Source organism: Gavia stellata, chromosome 4 (assembly GCF_030936135.1).
Source record: "Gavia stellata isolate bGavSte3 chromosome 4, bGavSte3.hap2, whole genome shotgun sequence".
NCBI lineage: Eukaryota > Metazoa > Chordata > Aves > Gaviiformes > Gaviidae > Gavia > Gavia stellata.
In genome coordinates, this window is record NC_082597.1 from 10563064 (window position 1) to 10584525 (window position 21462).

Sequence of the window (21462 nt, forward strand, 5' to 3'; positions counted from 1 at the left end):
CAATATTGTCTTTTATATTAAAAGCGTTCGTTTGCAGAAATAAACATTGCATACAATTCATTTATCACTGAGTCACAGGAATGAGAGGCGAAAAGGCCTGTTAGCTTATCTAGTCCATGCCAATACAGCCTTTCTCCCTGTAGTACGATTTCGAATACATGTCTTCTCTCATTTTAAATTAATGTTTTCCTCTGCTTCTCTTGGGGTTAGAGACATAAGTCAAAATCCTGAAGTGGATGCTCCAAAAAAAGAGATTATCTGGGATTTAAACAACATGAATATGATTTGACCATCTTGGTCAATAAGCTGCCACTGTAGCAGTGCTGACATCAATACCAAATGGTTTTTTGTTTGTTTGGTGTGGATCAAAGTCAGTCATTGGTATTGAGTCAGGATATGAAATCAGATAAGTAAATTATAAAATTTTGAGCAAAATGGTTGAATTCAAAGGAATTGTTAGTTTCCTATTGGACTTTTTGTATAGCAAATTTAGAATGTTTACAGTTTTACTGAATAATGAGAGTACTGTGCATGGATTGCAGAATGGCTGTATATTTTACAAAGATTATGCGTTCTAAATTCTTTAACTGGTATTCTTTTTTTTTCCAGGCTGTAGAACACCTTACATATGTTATTTGGACTAGTGTTAAACATAGACAGGAATTCAGTATTAATGACTACAATCATTACATTGATATCTCCTACCACTGACGATTAAATGGGGGTTTTTTTCGGCAAAAAGGAGGGAACACTGAGCCAGCACTTCAGCAAAGTTGACAATGACTTACAGAAAGGTTGCCCTAAGTTCCACTCAGTTTTGATGCTTCTCTCCCTTGGCTCTGAATGGCCACATTCCAGTCAGACTGGATTGTAGCCTACCCAGGAGGCAAGGCATCGGAGCTGAAACAGATATAAAAGAAGAGAGCAAGTAATTTTCCCGATGTCATGGAACTGGTTAGCTGAGGACCCAGGTCTTTCCTGGGTGTTAATCAGCTTAGTCATGATTGTCTCTACATGTTGCAGAGCACATCAGAGGCTGAAGTAACTGTCTCTCCCGGCTAAGAGAGGATTAATTGATTCATTTTTGGCTGCTCATTTAGAGCACAGTTTAGAGGTCTTTTCAACACTTTTCCAGTAGCATGAAACAAAAGCATGTTTCGGGCTGTAGCCCACAGGGTTAGGTTTCACACTCCGAAGAAAAGGTCAGCATACTGGTTAAGCTGAATCGCACTACTTTCTCCATTACCGGGGGTGACAGTCACAAGAGGTCAAAAATAACCTAGTATTAGGCATCTGTGAGAGTCAGCACTCTCTGATCTTAGCTATTGAATGGGTAAAGATGGAGTCTATGAGGAATGAGAGTAGAGCTTAAAGCTAAATAAACAGAAAACCACTGTTACGAGTCGCACAGGTTCTGACAGATTCTCAACCCTCTCCTCTCAACCCTCTCCTCTCTGAAGTCTGCTTGAAGCACTGCTTCTGCCATAATCTCTGCTCCTGTTTTGCTGATTCATTTAGTGCATTTGGACTGTGATGCTTCTGGGAATGACATCAGTTACCTCAAAAATGGTGTTGATAGACTTCAGAGATGGCTGCATCTACTGTTTCCTTTCTAGACTACTTGATTTTATTTAATTAAAAATGAAAAGCCTGTGAAGGATTTTTTTTATTAAATCTCTCCTGGGCTAGAACTTTGCAAAGGGAACCTGGCAATGCCTATTCACTTGATATGCTATGCAGTGCATGGGAAGCAGAGGCTTAGCCTGTCTTCATGCTCCAGCTCTGTCTCTTTATTGCAAACAGCCGGTGAAATTCCATCATTAGGTTGATTAGACAATTACTTTAAAGTCAACACTGAACAAATACTTTCCTGTAGCTAAGCCCAAAAAGTGGAAACAAACATCACCCCACTTGACAAGTGCAGGAGTTTGTTATTGTCAATTACAGTTGACCACAAGTTTAAAATTACTGTTTCCAGTAAACATAAAGAGTATTTTATTTCATTTTATTGATTGAAAAATCCAATTTAAATAGGGAAAGGCTGCTACTGTGGCTTTACTTGAAATGCTTCTTAAAACCACACTGGGTTATGAATATTTGGAAAAAGTAAATGGTTACTGAGGTATTTTTCAGCTTGATCATAAATGGTTTCAATTAGACATCATGAAGCAAATTGGAAATGTAGAATCTATGTTCAGTTAGGGAACACTATATCCTTCACAAAGCATCCTAAAATTAACTGCTGTGTTTAACGCATTAAATTATCCCTAATTGTACATTTGACCGAAGGAGTAAGCCTCTTTCAATCAATCACGGACATAAAGTGTATTTGCTTTGCAAAACAGTAGATTGATCAGGGCAAACATTGGTATTTCAAGCTAAACTGTGATATATAATACTGTCATCGTGAGTTAGGAATTAGAATCAAACATAATACTGTTAGAATGCCTGAGATCAAGAATTACTGTTGCTGCTGGAATAATTTTTAAGTGTGCTTAGTTTCTTATGGTAATACATTTTGCAATCAAAAGTAATAAGACTAGAGATTGATTTCAAGCATTAGTATTCTGCTGACTTTACATGACTGTGTCTCTACTGGGGTAGAAAACCCCTTTCTCCTAACTCTGTCAATGGCCATTTTGATTACATCTTCAATATGAATTTGGGGAAGACATAAGCACTATGTTTTTTTGTCAAAATCTAAAAGTGTCACTATTTATCCTGCTCTTAGTATGCCAGAGAGGAAGGAGCTCCCTCATTCTAAACATGACAATGCCGAGGCTCTGTTCAGCAGTCCCTTTCTTGGCTTCTCACGATTAATAATCCACACATGCATAAAGCATGTAGTTCACTTTCCCAATTGCAACTGGTCTTCTGTACCTGTTTTATGCCACGTTTTCTGTAGACTTGTCATTACTCCTGAAAACAAGACCTGTCTCTGACAATTTATTTGGCAAACCTTCAGGATAATCTATGTTTTATGTTTTTGCAGTGTGCCAGCAAGGTGAACGGCGGTCTGTACACTACCACTAAAGACTATCCTGATGAAGCTGTCCATTTTGCCAGGAGTCATCCGCTGATGTATCAGCCCATCAAGCCTGTTCATAAGAGACCAATACTAGTTAAAACAGATGGAAAGTACAATCTTAAACAAATAGCAGTGGACAGAGTGGAAGCTGAAGATGGACAATATGATGTCTTGTTCATTGGCACAGGTAAATTAAAGAAAGCAAGGAAGATGATTTAATAGGGTTTTTTTTACCTCCAGGATGAATGAAATTAAGTTGTGTGTAGTCCAGAAATAAAAAAATCAATACAACATTCCTTTTTAACAATCATTCTTTGCATGACTGTGCCAGTCTTCACCTTAGAGAAGTTAGTTAGTCATTCTAGACATATGCCTCACTTTGCTGATAACATTATATAGAAAAATATTGACAGAGAAACGTTTAAAGACTTGGAAGAGAAACTTAAGTATAGGATTCCATTTGATTTTTTTTCTTCCCAAACAAGAACCTTATATTCAATTCCTGAACAACTGGCCTTATTTTTAAAACTTCAGACCACAATCATGTATCTGAGCATAGTTCTGAGCAGAGCTTAGAGACATGAGAGAAATAAAGGTGACATGATTTTCAAAAATATCAGTTCAAGTTATTGTGGCTTTATTCCACAGTTTATTTTCCACAGTTCTGAAGACCACAGGTCTAGATGATACCGTTAAAATGAAACTACCAGTTTCCAAATTTGGGTTACAACACAGATCAAGGAAGATAGGAGGAAATACCCAAGTTTCTTAAAAAGAAACTGTTAGAAGTTTTCTGCCAAGTTCTCTTGTCTTTCTTCTGTACCATTTTCATAAGATACAGGGAGCTTGTTTAAACCGGATTTTTGAACATCTACTAAACAAATATGATTAAGTGAAAATGTATCATAAACCTGCCCTAACTCTAAGCAACTGGAGCAAAAAACACATTCTAATAGTATGTGAAAAATAAGAGAACTTAAGAAAATAAGAGGAAAGCATAGAACTAGACAAGACTTTAGTCACATCTAATCTGTCTGGAAAAAATCCAAGTATTCATACATTCACATTTTATCAATTTAACAACAGGAGTGGTATCACAAATCATTTTGACCATTTTGTCTAGGAAAGCATTTACAGTGAATTATTTTTTAGTAACGAAATTCCTCTGATAAGCACATTTAAGTGTTGAGAACATTCTAAAGAAGCATGTTTGTAGAACAGCAAAGGCTTATTTATATTAACGCTGTTTTCTATGCTATTAATGGCCTCAGTATGGTCTCGGTATTGGACTTAGTGTGGTCTATAAAACATTGTGCCATGTATCACATTTCTGTACAGCAGATTTTATAATGGTGCCTAGATTTTTCATATTTTCCACTTGCATTTGTGATTGAGATACTGTATCAAATACTCTTGCACACAAGTCCTCTGTTCAGCAAAGTTGAGTCCGAGGTGACTTAAGTGTGTGCTTTAGAGCTGTGCTCGACTGGCACCCAACAGCTGCTTAGTCTTCTCAAGATGTCTAATCTCAGGTGACAAAAAATTCCAGCATAAGATTTTGGGCTTTAGAAACTCTAAAATGAACGCTGCAATCTCTGCTCTGGCAAAGCTCCTATCAGAAAACACACTGCTTCTCTTGGCAATATAATGTGAGAAAGGGTTAATCTTTTTTTATCCGAGTCCAACACCTGCTGTGTAACATAAGTAAACAGGGTCTTAAGCCAAGCAGAAGTTTCCTTAGGGTAGCAGTTCAGGTTAGAAAGGTTCATCAAAGGCGAAGTCTGAACATCAGGGCTGACTTTCACGTGTCTGTCAACAGGATTCGAAGAGGGACTTACATATGAAAATCAGAGCTCAGAATGCAATTTCTTTTTATTGTTCCATCACAAAATGGATGTCTTTGATTACATATTCTCTTTGAGAAGTGGTGTATGACCCCAGTTTAATGGTTCCTCTTTATGTTTGCCCCTTTGATCTTTCGCTGAACATTTTTCCCAGTGCTTGTCTGCTTAATATTTCCCCTGTAAATCAAAGGTGACTGAAAGTAACAGAAGAAAGGAAGTGATATTTGCCATTGTTGATGACAGATTTTCAGATTAAGGAAGGCAAGACTATTCTTATAATAGTCACCAAGACAAAGCTGAAGTGGTGGAAGACCAGATGCTATTTGTGTGTTTTAATTTCCTGCAAGAGTTGTAGTGGCAGAGAGGCTGATAAATCTAAACTCCAATGTGCCTTAGACTGTTTGAATGTGCAGCTTTTTTTTGGTTCATCTTCCTTTGATTAACACCTTCAGCTCAACAGCAGCTCAGTGTTTCCCTAGAGGAGGGCAAGAACTGCAGACAATGAAGCCCTGAAGGTTTTTGTAGTCTTGCCTGGAGGAACGGAGCTGCTGCCAGCAATTAAGGATAGTTAGTAGTTTTCTAACTAGTGTAAACACTCAGATCCTATAATTAAAGTTACTTTATACTCCCTTGCCTTGATGGACTCAGTTCCTGCCTACTCTCATTTCTTTTTCTGAAATATCGTCACCCTCTTTGATCCTTTTGCAGCTCACCAAGGGGTTATGACCCAGAGTTTGAAAAATGCAAGTCAATTCATCATATAGTTCAGGGATGTCTCAGTTGACTCTTATTTGCCAGGGACAAGTTGTCATATGTGTTTATTTTCTAAGAGTAAGAATCTTCATCAATAACACCAATATGCAACTACCTGTACATATTTATAAATTTCTATCCATTATCAGCTTGAAGAAGTCATTTAATATGTTTGAAGGCCATATAAATGTTTCCACCAATTATAACCTTCAGTTTCGTTTTGGTTTGGTTTTTTTCTTTCTAAATTTATTGCCAGATAATGGAATTGTGCTGAAAGTCATTACAATTTACAATCAAGAGACAGAATCAATGGAAGAAGTGATTCTTGAAGAGCTGCAAGTATTCAAGGTGAATTGTGCTGTATATGAAGCATATATACAAGTATTGAATTTTCTGCAGAATTAAAATGTCTAAAAAATCTGAGGATAGTAAAATATATAATGCATGCATGCAAGAAATTTTCTAATGATCTAGTTATTTTACGACAGGAAATCTTAATTTTCAACTAAAGTTTTTCTGAGGTGGTTTTATAGCCCAAGTACTGAAGCGTATTGCAGCAAACCAGGACTACTGTCTTTCTGTTTACATGCTTGGAAGTTGTAGTGTGGCTTTTAATTAGAAACTTATTGCATTTTATTTAATTTTCCCTCATATCCAATTAAGTATTTAAAAGAGTATAACTGCATGCACAAAATGTGCCTACTACAACCTTGGAAGCTTAAATGAGGTCCAGATAAAAAAAGGCCAATCCTCAGAAAGACTGAATCAGTTAATCTGTTTTTAGAATGGGCAAACCTAAGTCCTAGTGAGGCAAAACTCCATTCTGTTTAAGAATAACCTATGATTAAATCTCAGTATTTGGTGTGTGGCAAAGCTAATATAATGAAATTGTCTTAGTGAGTATTCACATCATGTCATGTTAGTCACATAAAGTAGGAGGTTAACCTACTTGCAACCATAATGAAAATCTAACATCCAAACTTAGATATTTGAATCTGGTGCCTGCATTTAGGCAGTGTAACTGTTGACTTGTTGCCTGGGGGGAAAATCACAGAAATTGCCCCTCTTGATAAAGCTGGTTTTCAATGGACTTATTAGGGGCTATGTCTTGGCATTGCTCCAGGAAATCTGAGCAGAGGGCAGAGAGGACAATGGTAAAAGAAGGAATTCCTGCTATTTTTATCCTATCTTCAATGAATGTTTTGTTATGAAGAACACTCCACTTATCACTCTCAAGTAGGACAAAAGAGATTCAGTGGTGGCAAGAGCTACTGTCATGTCTGACAGGGAAATTGTAGTGCTCCTGTGGCTCTGATAATCCTGAATTAAGTGTTGGCTGGTTGTTTTTAAATAAACTCTTTTAAAGCAATACTGAAAGTCACAATTTCCTCACATCTTTCTGTAGCATCAGAACTTAAAGGAAGTCAAAGTATCTAGCAAAGCTGAATATAATAAGTAAACATCAACACTATTTTACCTAATTTATTGCCATAGCAAAAAGATACTATTTTTTCTAAGCAAGGAAATATTTCTTATTTTCTAGGTACCGGTTCCTATTATTTCTATGGAAATCTCTTCAAAAAGGGTAAGTATTTGACACGTTTGAAATGTGAAGTTTGTGACTCAAATGTAATGAAGCTATAAAGTGTATAGAGATAGATAGATACATAGTTAGATAGACAGATGGATGTACATCATCTATAATCAGATCTGGTCTGATACATGCAATCCTTTTGTAATATAAGCTTATGGCTATATGCTCTGTTCCTTTATGAAGCATTTATGGTTTTCAGTTCTAATGTTAAATCTCCTTAGTTCACACTATCATTCATATCAAAGCAAGTTAAAACCAATCTGCTTCATGAGTTACTGGCATAGTAATCACAGTAGGGATTAGCTTGGTGGATATGGCAACTCACAGAAAAGTTCCTCACTGATAAATGCAGACAGACTTCAGCCCCATGGCGATATCAGAGCAAAAAGAGCCTTACTGGCTCTCCCACGTATTCAGTTGCCCATGAAAGGCAGGGCTGTCTGGATCTGACTCCCTTTCGAGTTTCTGCTAGTTTCTGCTAATATAAACACCCAATTTATTACTCTTCTAGGTAGATTCTCATCTGTACCTTATCATAGATATCCGTACCGTATCATCATATCATCTCAGGATGGAGCCATTATAAACACCCCAGGATAGTTATATCTTAATAGATCTTAGACATCCGATGCAATATAGGTGCACATAAGCATAGCGAAACACAAGTAACAAAGAATAAAAATTGCATTACTGGGAGGTCTGAGTGAGCCCCAAAAGATCATTTTAGTCTTGGTGTCCAGTCAAGTTGCATTCTTTCTGTAGGTAATGTAGAAAGACAATCTCCTCTGATCGTGATTCAGAGGAGGATCTTAGGTGTATGTATTCTGAATTATCTCCTGGATCAATCTAATTTTTTTCCATGTGAAAAGCAGCTATGGATTGTCTACCACTGCGTCTAAGTGATTATTTGGAGAAAGACTTTGGTGTCATTTCAGGTATTGCCTTACCTTTAGCTCTCAGTAAAATGTCATGGTAAAAGGGTTGTGTTGGAAGAGTAAAAAGGAGATACTGTATAAAAGTGACGTAGTCTTCCTCCATTAGATCCAGCTCCCAAGAGGGCTGCTAATGCTACTAATTTAAAAAGTACCTGGAAAATCTGGAGAGAATTGTAAAAAAGCTGACAAAGCAACCTAGTATTGAAGAATAAGCTTCTTGTGAGAAGTAAAAGTAGCTTAAATTTTTCAAGATATCAGAGAAAAGAATGAGAGAGAATGGGATAGCCAGATATAAAATTTTACCCAATAAAGTGACTTCCTAGTGTATGTGTATAGGGATTCTTGAAAATTGATGGCAAAGCAATATCAAGATTAAATAGCCAAGTTCAACTTGTTGAATGTAGATAAATCTAATCTTGAAATAGGATGCAGTTTTCTGGTACTGAGGACAATTAAATGTTGCAATATATGTTAGAGACCGGGTTGGCACCAAGTCATTTTGTCTTTAAAATGAGATCTGTAAGCAGAAGTATAACTTAGTTGAATTTATGTGAAAAAAGTTATGTAGCTTCTCTGCTTGAGTATTTTGGCTGGTCTCTTTTGACCTTGGAGTTTGTGAGCCTGTGGAGACCTCCTTGTTAGCTTTGTCTCAATATCCTTATAACACTAACCAGTCTTCACTAAGTCAGTGGTAGAATAAAATACCATGTTTCAGGGTTGAGCTAGTTATCTGCAAAGGCTGGGAAGGAATCTTCTTCTTTGATGTTCAGTGTTTGGTTGGCTGGATATAGGATGCTTTTTGCCCTCCTCTGATGAATCAAGACTTAGAGCAGTCTTTACCCCTGCTAAAAGATGAAAGAGAAAATCCCATCTCATATGTCTCATTGAATGTTGTTCATGTCTTCTGGGACAATCACACTGCAGCCTTTGCAGACAAGAAAGAATTTCCCTCAAACAAGGATCCTAGGTTTCTTCTTCATTCCAGCTGGCAGATTGAGTTCCTGCTACTATCATCTGGTTTACCTCAGCTGAAAAAGTCTTCAAGCATTACTGTTACCAGCCTCTCCTAGTTTTAAATTTCATGTTTTGTAATAAGCAAGCCAGACTAAATGAGCTGCCTGTATTTTCCAGTTTTAAGAATTTTAAAATATCAGATTTTGAAAGCTTGGTCTGAGAGTGGGAATTATGGACTAAGTTTTGCCATTAGGATAAGCACAGCTTAAGCGTTCATTAGGAATCTTTTTTCTGACTGGTAAAACCATGGAAGGGAGCCGTGCATAAGCAGTTCCTATTGCAGTACACACTGCATATTTCTGTGTTCACTCCATTTACTTTCACCAGCAACAAGATTTTTTCTCAAATCCCTATAAATTCAATCTATTATCTTCTGAATTTATTATGCTAGCAACTCATGAATCAGACTGGTGATCTTTCACTTGATTTGAAAAGGACATTTATGTGAACTGGGAAGATTCAAACAGTCTTAGCACTAATGCTGAAAAAAAACCCCAAACCCCTACAAATAAATATTAAAGAAGTAGATTGTGACCAGTTAATTTGTAAGGAAAGACTGCACGGTACCAGGAAAAAAAATCCTATCATCACCTGTGCACTGAGGGATAATACAAATCATAGTACTACTGTGCATGTGTATGTGTGACCGTATTGTAAGTAGCCACATCAAGACTTAAATTTACTTGATAACTCCCATTTTAAGATTGAGGTTGCTTATAACTTTTGTAAATTTGAACTTCTTTGTTTAAAGTCAAGTTGGGTTTTTTTTGCAGATCAGTTAGGTGACAGAGAAATGTAAAGAGGGTGGCACTGGACACTATCTTGAGGAAGAAAAAGAAACTTAAAACCCTGCCTATTCAAACACAAAGCTTACAAAGCTGAAACATCAGAAGCGAGAAAATGCCAAAACAAACTTGTTCATTTTACCTTCTTTCTCTCCTCTGTCCTCATGCAGGAGAGTTTAGTCTGTAATCAGATATTTTCCTACAGAGTAACTCTGCCTCCCTCAGGACACAGGCTGGATGAACAACTGGCAAGCAACACTAAAGCTAACATTTTTTAATAACTCCATTGGCAACAGAAGTTTTAGTGGACGTTCTAGGAATTTAATCGTACGTGGTGTATTTTTTTCCAGCAACAGCTCTACGTTGGATCCGAGTCGGTCATAGCGCAAGTGAAGTTTCACCAGTGTGACATGTACGGCACCGCCTGTGCAGACTGCTGCCTTGCTCGAGATCCGTACTGCGCTTGGGATGGGATCTCCTGCTCCCGATACTATCCCACAGGAATGCAGGCAAAGAGGTGAGAACGGCTGTTTTCTGTGATATCCTTTTTGCAAAATAGCTATGACTACAGAGTTCCTACTGCAACACAAAGTACTTTGTATCTCCCCTTCATAAAAATAACTGAGAAGTGAAAAGATGTGTTAGCTGCTAATTTATTAACGCAAGCTTAGGGAATTGCAACGAATCCAAATTAACAGGATGGCATAAACTGCAGTACCAGGTATATTTTTATGAAGGAAGCAAAGTCATTTAGTAATTATTTGCAGTAAGTTTTAAACAAACTTCAATTTCCTTATACATCTTTTGGTATGCAGAGGAAAGATTCTTTACAACATCAGAGACCTATTTTGATAGTATTACACAGCAAATATATCACACTGCAATAACATATACAACAGAATTTCCAAAAAAAGCAAAGAAGAATCTATGTTAACAGTCAAATATCTTCACCAGCCAAAACGAAACCAGAGTATCTGCAAAAGCTAAGGTTAGGCTTAGGCTTTCTCCAGTGAATTTATAAAGAGAAGTTACTCTAGAGGCCAGTTCAAAGCACTAATCTAATTTGGGTGTTATAATTCTTCCCTTCAGGAGACTTCTTTCTCTCACCGTTCACTTTTTCCTGGCTCTTGGCCTTCACTCTTTTGTGCAGCAATTTCCCGCATACCTGTCTTCTTCCCTTTCTTCTCAAACCCAGGTTCTTCAATTCAGCTACACAGATACTTGATCAAGCATCTAAACCATGCATATTTTAGTCCAGAACTTTTCAGAAGATTTTGAGTCAGCTTTGCCACTAGAGAGAGTAATTTCTAGCCTTAGTCATCAAAACTTTGGTAATGTATAATTCAAATCTCTTCTGTTGCTTTTTTACAATTACTCTTTCTGCATATATATGCTTATATATATTAGACCTACATGGACTGCAAGGATTAGAATGAATTGAGCAACTTCTGGAGACAGTTTTGAAAACCAGTGGAGATGGTTCAGTCAAAACCAAGTCACAGTATCCCAAATTGATTATTGTTTCTTAAGGAAAACCAGGAAGTTTTATGGTTTTTTTTTGACTTGTCCTGTGTAACTTATCTACCCGGATGTACTCAAACAAGTGCACTGCTGGCTATAGTCAGGCACAACAGACATTCCTCTGGATTTTTCCAAAAGATAATAAACAGCGAAACCATTGGGTAACCTGAATTTTTGGGCAGGCCACTTTAAAATGTAGCAATGTGAAATACAGCCAATGACTTAGCATAATTAAGAATCTCTTGGATTTACTACACTAAGGCATAGGTTAAACCAAGTAAGAAATCTTACACTTTTACAAGCAGGATCGCATAGTCTTCTCATGCCTATTGCAAGCAGACCTAAGGGAGGAAGTGGGCTCTTGTTGTCTGCTCAATGTGAGAAGAGTCTGGATAAAATTTTCAGGCCCCAGATTAAGAAAAATGAGCAGCTATATAGTGAGCCAGGGAGATTAATTTCCTACATTATAAGTAGAAATTGGATTACTGTAATTATAAATCATATGGGTTACTCATCTAATGATGTAAAAGTCATTTGGGGAAGGGGGGGGTTAAAAAATTTCCCAACAGCCTGCTAGGGCTGTATCAGCATTTACATTGCTCTGCAGGCTACTTATTGTCTAAGAAAAGATAAGAGAAACTCACTCTGTCCTGAACTCTGTTGTACATTTTTAGCATATTTCTCACCTAAGACAATTTCCAGAGTAGCAGCCCTTAAGTCCCCTGACACACGCATTTATCCAGGGTTGAATGATATGGGCAGCACCCCAGGCACCTTCCTGTGCCTTACCTCCCCAACATTCAGCAGGTCAGTCTCTAAAAGAAGAAAATACTGTTGTTATCACCCTCCTTCTCTTAAGATAAGCACTGCAGCAGCGGAGAAGGGATTTGCACTCAATTGAATGTTCTTTTGAAAGTCTGCAAAACTTGTTTTACATATAAGAGTTTGGGGAACAGCCAGCAAGAACTAATAATGTTGAGAGGGACGGAGGGCATTTGCTTTGTTCACTTTAGCTCACAGCTGAAGCTCAGAGCATTTTAAACTTATGAGCTTACACTAACTGTGTGGTACATGGAGAGGCAAGGAGAGCTACTCAGGACATATGTATGGAAGTTGTTTTAAGTTGCCTCCCACTGGGTACCAGGTGGAGAGCACTGCTGGAAAAGGCAGGTCTCAGCAGACAACATGAAGTTTTCTGATACCAAGTGACCCTGAGCGGGCAATAACCCCGCCATGGTTGCCCTGGTGTCCAGATACAATTAATGCTACATCCCAGAGCATACACAGCTTGATCTGGCCTTGTCTCAGGGCTCCAGATTTCTGCTCAAGATGTACAGAGTAGTATAAGTAATGTGATTACAAGGGGCATTGGAGAGCACTTGTTCCCCCCGTTCCTGGCAGCCCTCACTGCATTAGAACTTACAGAGCTGTGCCTTACATTACAGCACACTTGAGCTGGCTTTAATACCACCACTATCTGCTCAAATTTGGCTCTCATACAGTACATTTAGGCGGGCTTTTGACTTAGAAGCAGCCCTGCTAGTGCAGTAAGAGCACTGCTAAGAACTCTTTTTTTAATTCCAGTCCTACTGGTGAAGTGTTGAACCGAAGCAGGGATGTACAATGTGTCCTCTCCGCTTTGATTCAAATGCTCTCTGCTTTAGACCTTAATGCCTCTGAGGTATGCCAAGTGTTTAGAGAAATACGAAACAGAAAAACTGTAAACTAAGGCATGTACAGTATATAGGGAGAACTGCAGCATAAATACAAAAACCCCTCTGCTTGACAGCTGGTACTAATTTGTTGAATTTTTAAAGCCTATATTATAATTTTTGTAAAAGTATATAGCCTGTATAATTAATTAGATATAGGATTTAGTTAAGGACAAATAAAAACTGAGCCCAAAATCTAGCATCTTGATGCTAGCAGTGCAACACACTACAATGTCATGGTACTTACAGGTGTGCATACTGCAAATACTTAAGATGCCAGAAGGAAATTAGGTTGCATTCAACTTCCATGAAGTACGCTTGAGGAAGCAGAGGGGTCCAGGACTTAAAGAAATGCTTTTGTTCACTGTTACCTCTGCAATCTGACTTAGGCAGGTTCCATTTTTATCTAAACAAGCACTAAATTCTACAAGTGAGATTCTTTGCTGTACCAGCTCACCGTCCAGGCTGAAAAAGGGCTGAGGTAATTTTAAAATGACTTTCAGCTTGGGTAGGTCTGGTAACCTGTGATTCTTCAGCTAATTTTAAGAAGCTGACAGTTCCCTTCTGCCTCCTCTCCCTCTCTGGCCTCTTTCTCCCACTCCACCAGCAAACACACAACCACATGCTTAGTCTCTTATGGTTAGCAAGGGAGCTCCGAACAGATGGGGGTTTTTTTCCCAAATCTGTGGGTTTCTCCCCCGAGGCCTCCGGGCCCCCCTTGGCTGCCTGCCCACGGGCGCGTGCCCCGGCTGGAGGCGGTGAGCAGAGCTGCACTGAGGGCAGCGGCCCGCCAGGGGGCGCAGGAAGGCGGCCGCCGGGCGGGGCGGGGCGGGGCGGGGCGGGGCGGGGGGGGAGTTAAGGGACTGCCTTCGCCTTGCGGCTAAATCCCGGTGCTAACCCAAAAGTCTCTCCGCTGTGACATTTGGTTCGGCAAACCCAAACGCAGACCGCAACGATGCCTTTTCTCCCTGAGCCATTTCGATTTTGCTTCATCTATCCCTGGGAAAGAATAAAGAAACGTGAGGATGATGGTGGTGGTGATGGTGACGGCGGCATTGCTTTCCTGCAGATCATTTTTACTAAGTTCCTGAAAGCACAGAGCTACAGACTGAAATCTAACCTCATGAAGTTATAGATTGCAAAAGACACTTCCATATATTCAGTACATTTGCTAGTCACTGAAAATTGTTCCTTACAGTAGTTCATCTTAGGAGTCATCTGGTACTCCGTTATTCATAGAATTCTGAATGAAACATTTACTAAGAAAAAATAACAAAAAACCAGGCTTATGTCAGTATTCGTGAAATAAGTTTATCTCCCAGCATCTCCCTCTCTTTCAGCACCTCTCCCCATTTTTTCCTTCTCTTCAAAAAAGTAGCAAGTGAAGGCACGGGTAAATATATCTTCCCCAGTCTTCACACTCACAACAGTAAAATCCCATCAAACCTTTCTTTTTCTGGAATGGTTCTAACAACTAGAGAAATAGCCTATTTCACAAGACTAGGGGTTTTTTAGTTCTACAATGATCTTGAGGAACTGAAGAGCAAATAGTACATGCCTGATAACTGTCCTGTTCCTGCTAGATAGGGCTGCTGTGCCTGACAGTAGCAGGGTTTTCTTGGTTTTTTTCAAGGCTAATGTCTATAGTATTTATGTATATTTGTGCAAGAGAATGTCTCTTCTGAATAATCTGTATACACAGATATCCAGAGCTGGTGGCAGCATTATTCAGCACTGACACTTAGCAGAGTTATCAGTAAGCACAGCTGCAGCATCTATACATTGCAATGAGAACTCCCAGGGCATGACAAAGCCCTGTTGCTATCTCAGAATCTCAGTTGGTGTGTCATAATATGCATGTATTTTCAGTGCTTCTGCCTAAAAGGCCCAACACAGTCCCCACTGAATTTGCAGATTCCCCTGAAACAACAATGGCAAAACATTGGTTCTGCTCTGCATATCAGTAAAGGTTAAAGCTGTCCCCTTGGTCCAGCAGCACCACTGGGTCAGAAGTCCATACGGGTGACAGAACTCAGAGAATAATCACTGTCTGCTGCCAGTTTAGAAATATGACAAATAACATCTACGGGCAAGATCTTTAAACAGTGTAAATCTACATAGTTTCAGCAAATTCAATTTGTGCCAAATAAAAATTCTGCCTTTTGTGTTCACATAGCACTGGCGAAAAGCATTATTTAAGTAGTAAATGCAAAGAATAACAAAACTGCTTGGCTTTGCTTGTTTCTATCATATATATGGGGTATATTGTACACATACCTGCTGTGTAAGATTTGCTGCATTGCATATTTCTGTTAATCCGTTATGTATGGCATTGGTAATACTGTGTAGAATTACTCTTCATGCAAATATAGGAAAGGTATCCTTAGTATAACTAAATTTCAGATTGTTGGAAATACTACATATGGCAAGATATGCTATTCCAACAGAGTCTTTCATTTCCCTAGTAAGCAATCTTAATTTTATTTATCAGGACGCTCAGAAAAAAAAAAAAGCGCCATATAAAAGCACAATTCTTCTGGGAATGCACCGTACAATTATGGTTTTCATTATTTTTCTGTAAATGTATATAAAGAGCCCAAAGCCCAAAACTCACAACAATTTTTCTCTCAAAAGTAAATGCATTATTTCCAGGCCTCAGCCAGGGCTCTGAGGTTCTGACCACAGTTCTGCCACTAGCTCACTTTCTAGGCATGGGCAAGTCATGAATGTGTCTGTTTCCCTATTAAGAAAAATGAGCTTAACAACTGTCTGCTACACAGATGTAATAAAATAAAGTATTTGCCCTGCACTTCGAGCTTCCCAAGTGAAAAAAATAACATGAGGGTGAAGGATACAAGAACTACCATTCACATACATGGCAAAATGTTCTAAACTAAAAAAGGAAAATTTCCTTGGCTTCCAGAAAGAATCCAAAGACAGGCTAAAGGTCCCTTTGACTCTTCCTAGCACTGAATGTTGCCCAGTGCGTTCAGAAGATCTTGTTTTAATATTTATAACATCAGTGTAGTTATGTATAAACAGGACACGTAGTTGTTCCTCTTCGCCAGACAAGTATGTTTCTTTTTTTAAGACATATGATTCCCAATAGGTTGAGTAGAGAGAAAATACCGATGCATAAGTGAGTACTTCTCACAACAATGCTAAATTTTTAGAAATCAAGATTTAGCTCCTTATGCTTTTAATAAATGCCACTTTAGCATAAACCCAACAAGCTGTAAGCTAAACATGTTATCTCAAACAATTCCATTTTTTCCTCTCCAGACGTTTCCGCAGACAAGATGTTCGACACGGAAATGCAGCGCAGCAGTGCTTTGGCCAGCAGTTCATCGGTAATCTAGTCACACGTTTACGAATTGCTAGCAAATGCCTGGAGCAGAGAGCACAGACTTTGCCACGAGCATGAGCCAGTCCATAATCTCACATGCGCTTTTTTACTGGCATATTCCTATAATAAGTTATAAGAGTCACGGGTATGAGCCCATGTCATCCAGGTCTAAGAATGACTTTGTTTCAATGGCAGGTCAGGTGCATCCCATAGCGTTCCTGTAGTCCTGCAGCCCTGTCATTCAGACTAGGGATGTGGCTAAAGCATGTCAAGGGCTTCCAACAGAAACATAAGTGGAAAGATGGGGCAGGGATAAGAAACAACAGGGCTGCATCCTGAAATGAATATGAAATACTGCCAGGACACTCAGCCAGAGGTGGGAATTGAAGGAGCTCCCTAACACAGACATGGGCAATGACATGTCAGAACACAAATGTGTATTTATGATCATTATCAAGATTTTTCCTAAAAAAAGATAGATTACTATGTCTAATGCTGTTGTCCAAACCTTTGAAAATTATTATTTCAAACATCAGTATTGGGAATAGCAAACCAGACAGAAAGCAGTTGCCTGGACATCCTCAACATTTTGCAGGATAACACCCTATACATTTATAGAAGAAAAAAATCAACTATAAAAGGTTCTTTTTGATAGATAGTCAGAGGAAAGATATTTTAGGTATTAAATATTAGACAGATATTTTACCAGAGAAAGCTTCATTAAAATTGGGGTCCATCGGAGGATATAGTAGATTTTGGAAAAGTATATGCCAATATGAAATATTAATTATACAGTAAGTTTGAAATCCAACAGAGAAATCACAATGATCTCAAACCCTGTATTTTTTGGGGTATAAAACTGATTGGTCTCAAGAATATATATCACTACCATGGAATAAGATAATTTCATTAATGAGGCAATTGGTCCTCTCTAGTGTAACATCTAGCTTATCTTCCTCCAGATGTTTTGTTGGATGGAAAAGCATTTTAAAAATCTTATTTTTATCCCTAAAAATATTTAATTATTTATCATATTTAAGCATGTATTGAATCCTTCTGTTTCACTGAGTGAAAAAGAAATAGATGAACTGTTCATAAGAACCAGGCAGAAACAATTAGCAGCATGAAAGGCTGAGATCTGTTTCTCTGTGTGTAATGTTAGCTGAATCATGGCACAATTTGGTCCAGATTTGGCACAATTTATGGCCAGATCCTGTGAGAGTCTGAGATGTCTGAGATGATGGGAAAATTCACTTAACACGTCAGACCTTCACCAGACACTACTTTTCAGTTATTATCTGGTTGGATCTAAATTAAACTTTACTCTTAAAAGTAAAAATACCCTGAACACGGAATGTAACAAGTATTCGCAGTAGCACGTATTTTTAAAACATTCCTTTTCATTCCAGGTGAAGTCCTGGAGAAGACTGAGGAGCGACTTGTTTATGGAATAGAGTACAACAGCACCCTTCTAGAGTGCACCCCTCGGACCTTACAAGCAAAAGTAATCTGGTTTGTCCAGCGAGCGCATGAAGCTAAGAAGGAAGAGGTAAATAGTCTTATAGCCTAACCTTTTAACTAAAAGAGCCTGTGCTTAGGTATATTACATCTTCACCAAAAGGCCTGTCATCAGTTGCTGAAATGTACATGGGTGTAAGGGAAAATCATAATGTTCATCCACTCTCTTGAATTAATAGACCTAAGAATTTCATCTGGTGATTGCGTTCACCAGCTTGAATGCAGACGTTAGAAATGTAGTGAAACTTGATTTAAGATCTCAAAAAAGAATCCAACACTTCTCTTGGTATGTTATTGCAGAGGTGAAAGGTGTACATATTACTCCCATTATTAGTCTAGTTTAACATCTATTCATTCTTGCCACCGCACCTATTACATTAGAGAACCTTCTGAAAATGTGTGTTGGTGGATTCTCTGCCTCTTTTACATATATTTCCCTACTATGAAAGTGCTTCATAAGTGTGACTATATTTATTCTTCAATACTTCTCTGATACACATCAGTGTAGCTATCCCCACTTAGTATGTGGAAGGACAGAAGGAGAAAAGTCTCAGACCACCAAAGGATAAGGATGGTTGCCTTACTGCTTAGCAGCTAGGCTCTACTGCAAATGTGAGACCCCAGCTTAGCCCTAGACGTCTGCAGATCTCTGGAGTGGGACTCATCTGATGTAAATGTGGACATTTATAATAAAGCGATCTACCCACGAGCTAGTTGATGTAGGCTGCCTTTGAAGTCAGACTAGATGGTGTTGCAGTTATAGCCAGTGGTATCACCTCATGCTTAACTAGACAGCTTCATCTGGTCACATGAAAAATGACTAGTAAATCACTAAATAGAAAAATAACCAAGGATGCCACACTCTGCTTTAAATATCTAAAATTAAGCAAGATTAATGCCACCGCCACTTCAGGTACTTTTTTGCCTGAAGTTTTGTCCAAGTCCCAAATCTCTGCATGGGTTTTCACGCTTGGTATTTCCTCATGTTTTTAGCTGGAAGATGCCTACCTGTACATAATCATTCTTACAATAGAATAATCAGGTCTTTCACAAAAGGCAGTGAACTGTGATGGGGGCAGGATGTCCTATTATATGCACATCCCATTAGACCCAGTAGCTCAGATACTGGACACCAGGAGTGGAAATTTGAACAGACTTGAACCTTCCAGTATGTCTTTATACTACTAGGATGAATTTGTTTTAATGTTTTCCTCTGCAAGTTATTCCATTTTTCATTAATAATTATATAGTCAGTAGAAAAAGACAATTACAAGCAGAGAGAAGTAGAATAACACAGTCATAAAATCACAAAATGGTTTGGGTTGGAAGGGATCTTAAAAGATGATCTAGTCCAATGCCTCTGCCATGGGCAGGGACATCTTTCATTAGATCAGGTTGCTCAAAGCCCCGTCCAACCTGACCTTCCAATGATGAGGCATCCACAGCTTCTCTGGGCAACCTGTTCCAGTGTCTTACGTAAAACATTTCTTCTTTATATCTAATCTAAACATACCCTCTTTCAGTTTAAAATATTTACTCCTTGTCATATCACTACAGGCCCAGCTAAAACGTCTCTCCATCTTTCCTATAGGCCCCCTTCATATATTGAAAGGCTGATATAAGGTCTCCCTGGAGCCTTCTCTTCTCCGGGCTGAACAACCACAACTCTCTCAGCCTTTCTTCATAGGAGAGGTGTTCCAGCCTTCTGGTCATTTTCGTGGCCCTCCTGTGGACCCGCTTGAGCAGGTCCATATCTTTCTTGTACTGGGGATCCCAGAGCTGAACGCAGTACTACAGGTGGGGTCTCACGAGAGCGGAGTAGAGGGGCAGAATCACCTCTCTCAACCTGCTGGCCACACTTCTTGTGATGCAGCCGAGGATACAGTGGCAAGTGCACACTGCTGGCTCATTTCCAATTTCCTATCCACCAATATCCCCAGGTCCTTCTCTGCAAGGCTGCTCTCAATCCATTCATCACCCAGTACTTCTCTTCTGCTTTCTATTCAGCATCTTATTGTTAAATAGAAAGATGGGGATTCCATTCTCCTGGGCACTTCTGCTGGCTGGATTAGACAGCTCAGTGCTCCCTGCTTATTTGCATCTGTGAATGCATCGTAGTTAATAATCTAGCTCTCGGGAGCTGTAGGGGGAACTCAAACACCAAACTCAGAACTGAGCTTTAAGATCGCAATGGTCCTGCAGTTAGATATAAAAATACATATGAATGTCGCCTCAAAAACATTTGTCAATGTATAAGAGCATTCACAGGGAGGGTTATTGCAGGTCATCTGGCAAATGCCCATTTGTTTTCCATCCAGTAGTTTATTTGCATGTTTCAACCTTATTTCCCTCTGTGATTTAGCCACAAGTGACTAACCCATGCTGGGAAAACAGGAAACTATCTGCTCCGTTATCTGTTCTACCCTGCTTGCCAGATTCTCTGGATCACTTTCCTTTCACAGCTCAACTTCTTTACTCCAAGTAAATATTTTCATTACTTAAAAACTGTGATTTGAAGGATTGTAGATCCCTAATCTTTCTCTCAGTACATAATACTATATTCATGAAAGTACATTTCAGAAGTTACTGCACTGATTTAATGTAATAGTAAAGACCTGTGCTCTACAACTGCATCAATTTTTTTTTAGGTGAAGACAGATGACAGAATAATCAAAATGGACCTTGGGCTCTTGTTCCTGAAGCTGCATAGGCTGGATGCAGGGACCTATTTTTGTCAGACAGTGGAACACAGCATTGTTCATACTGTCAGGAAAATCACCCTGGAAATAGTCGAGGAAGAACGTGTAGATGAAATGTTCAATAAAGACTATGAGGAGGAGATACCTCACAAAATGCCATGTCCAATGCAGAGCAGTATACCTCAGGCATCAAAGCCATGGTACAAGGAATTTCTTCAACTAATAGGTTACAGCAACTTCCAGAGGGTGGAGGAATACTGTGAAAAAGTGTGGTGTACAGATAAGAAGAGAAAAAAGCTGAAAATGTCTCCATCCAAGTGGAAATATGCCAACCCTCAGGAAAAGAAGGCAAGGATCAGGCCAGAGCACTACCGGTTGCCCAGGAACATAGCTGACTCTTGATGGACAAAAATCCATCTACTGTTTCTGTGTGAAATTTTATTTGGACTTAAGTAAGAAGGAGAAAACAGTCTTGGTTTTGGTAAATGACACAGGTTTATATATATAAAATATCTGGACTGAAAATAAAAATGCTATGGTAAGTTATACTGTACACTCATGATGACTGTTTAGAAGCATTTTAAACAAAAATCTTCTTAACTATCTGATTCTAAGTAGGTCAATGCAATCAGAGTTTTGCATTAGGGAGGACGTGACAATCTTCAGACTTTGAGTGCTTGAACCAGTTTCCCGTGTGGACCATGCTTGCGCTG

At 38.8% G+C, this 21462-nt stretch overlaps 1 protein-coding gene across 1 annotated transcript in view; it reads left to right on the forward strand.

Moving 5' to 3' along the window:
* SEMA3E (semaphorin 3E) overlaps positions 1–21151 on the forward strand; it is a 143151-nt gene extending 122000 nt beyond the window's left edge. Inside the window, exons 11-17 of the mRNA XM_059816240.1 lie at positions 2993–3215; positions 5882–5973; positions 7169–7210; positions 10304–10470; positions 16469–16536; positions 17942–18081; positions 20699–21151. Of these exons, the coding sequence (XP_059672223.1) occupies positions 2993–3215; positions 5882–5973; positions 7169–7210; positions 10304–10470; positions 16469–16536; positions 17942–18081; positions 20699–21151 (1185 nt within the window). The remainder of the gene's footprint in view (positions 1–2992; positions 3216–5881; positions 5974–7168; positions 7211–10303; positions 10471–16468; positions 16537–17941; positions 18082–20698) is intronic.
* The last annotated feature ends 311 nt before the right edge of the window (positions 21152–21462 follow it).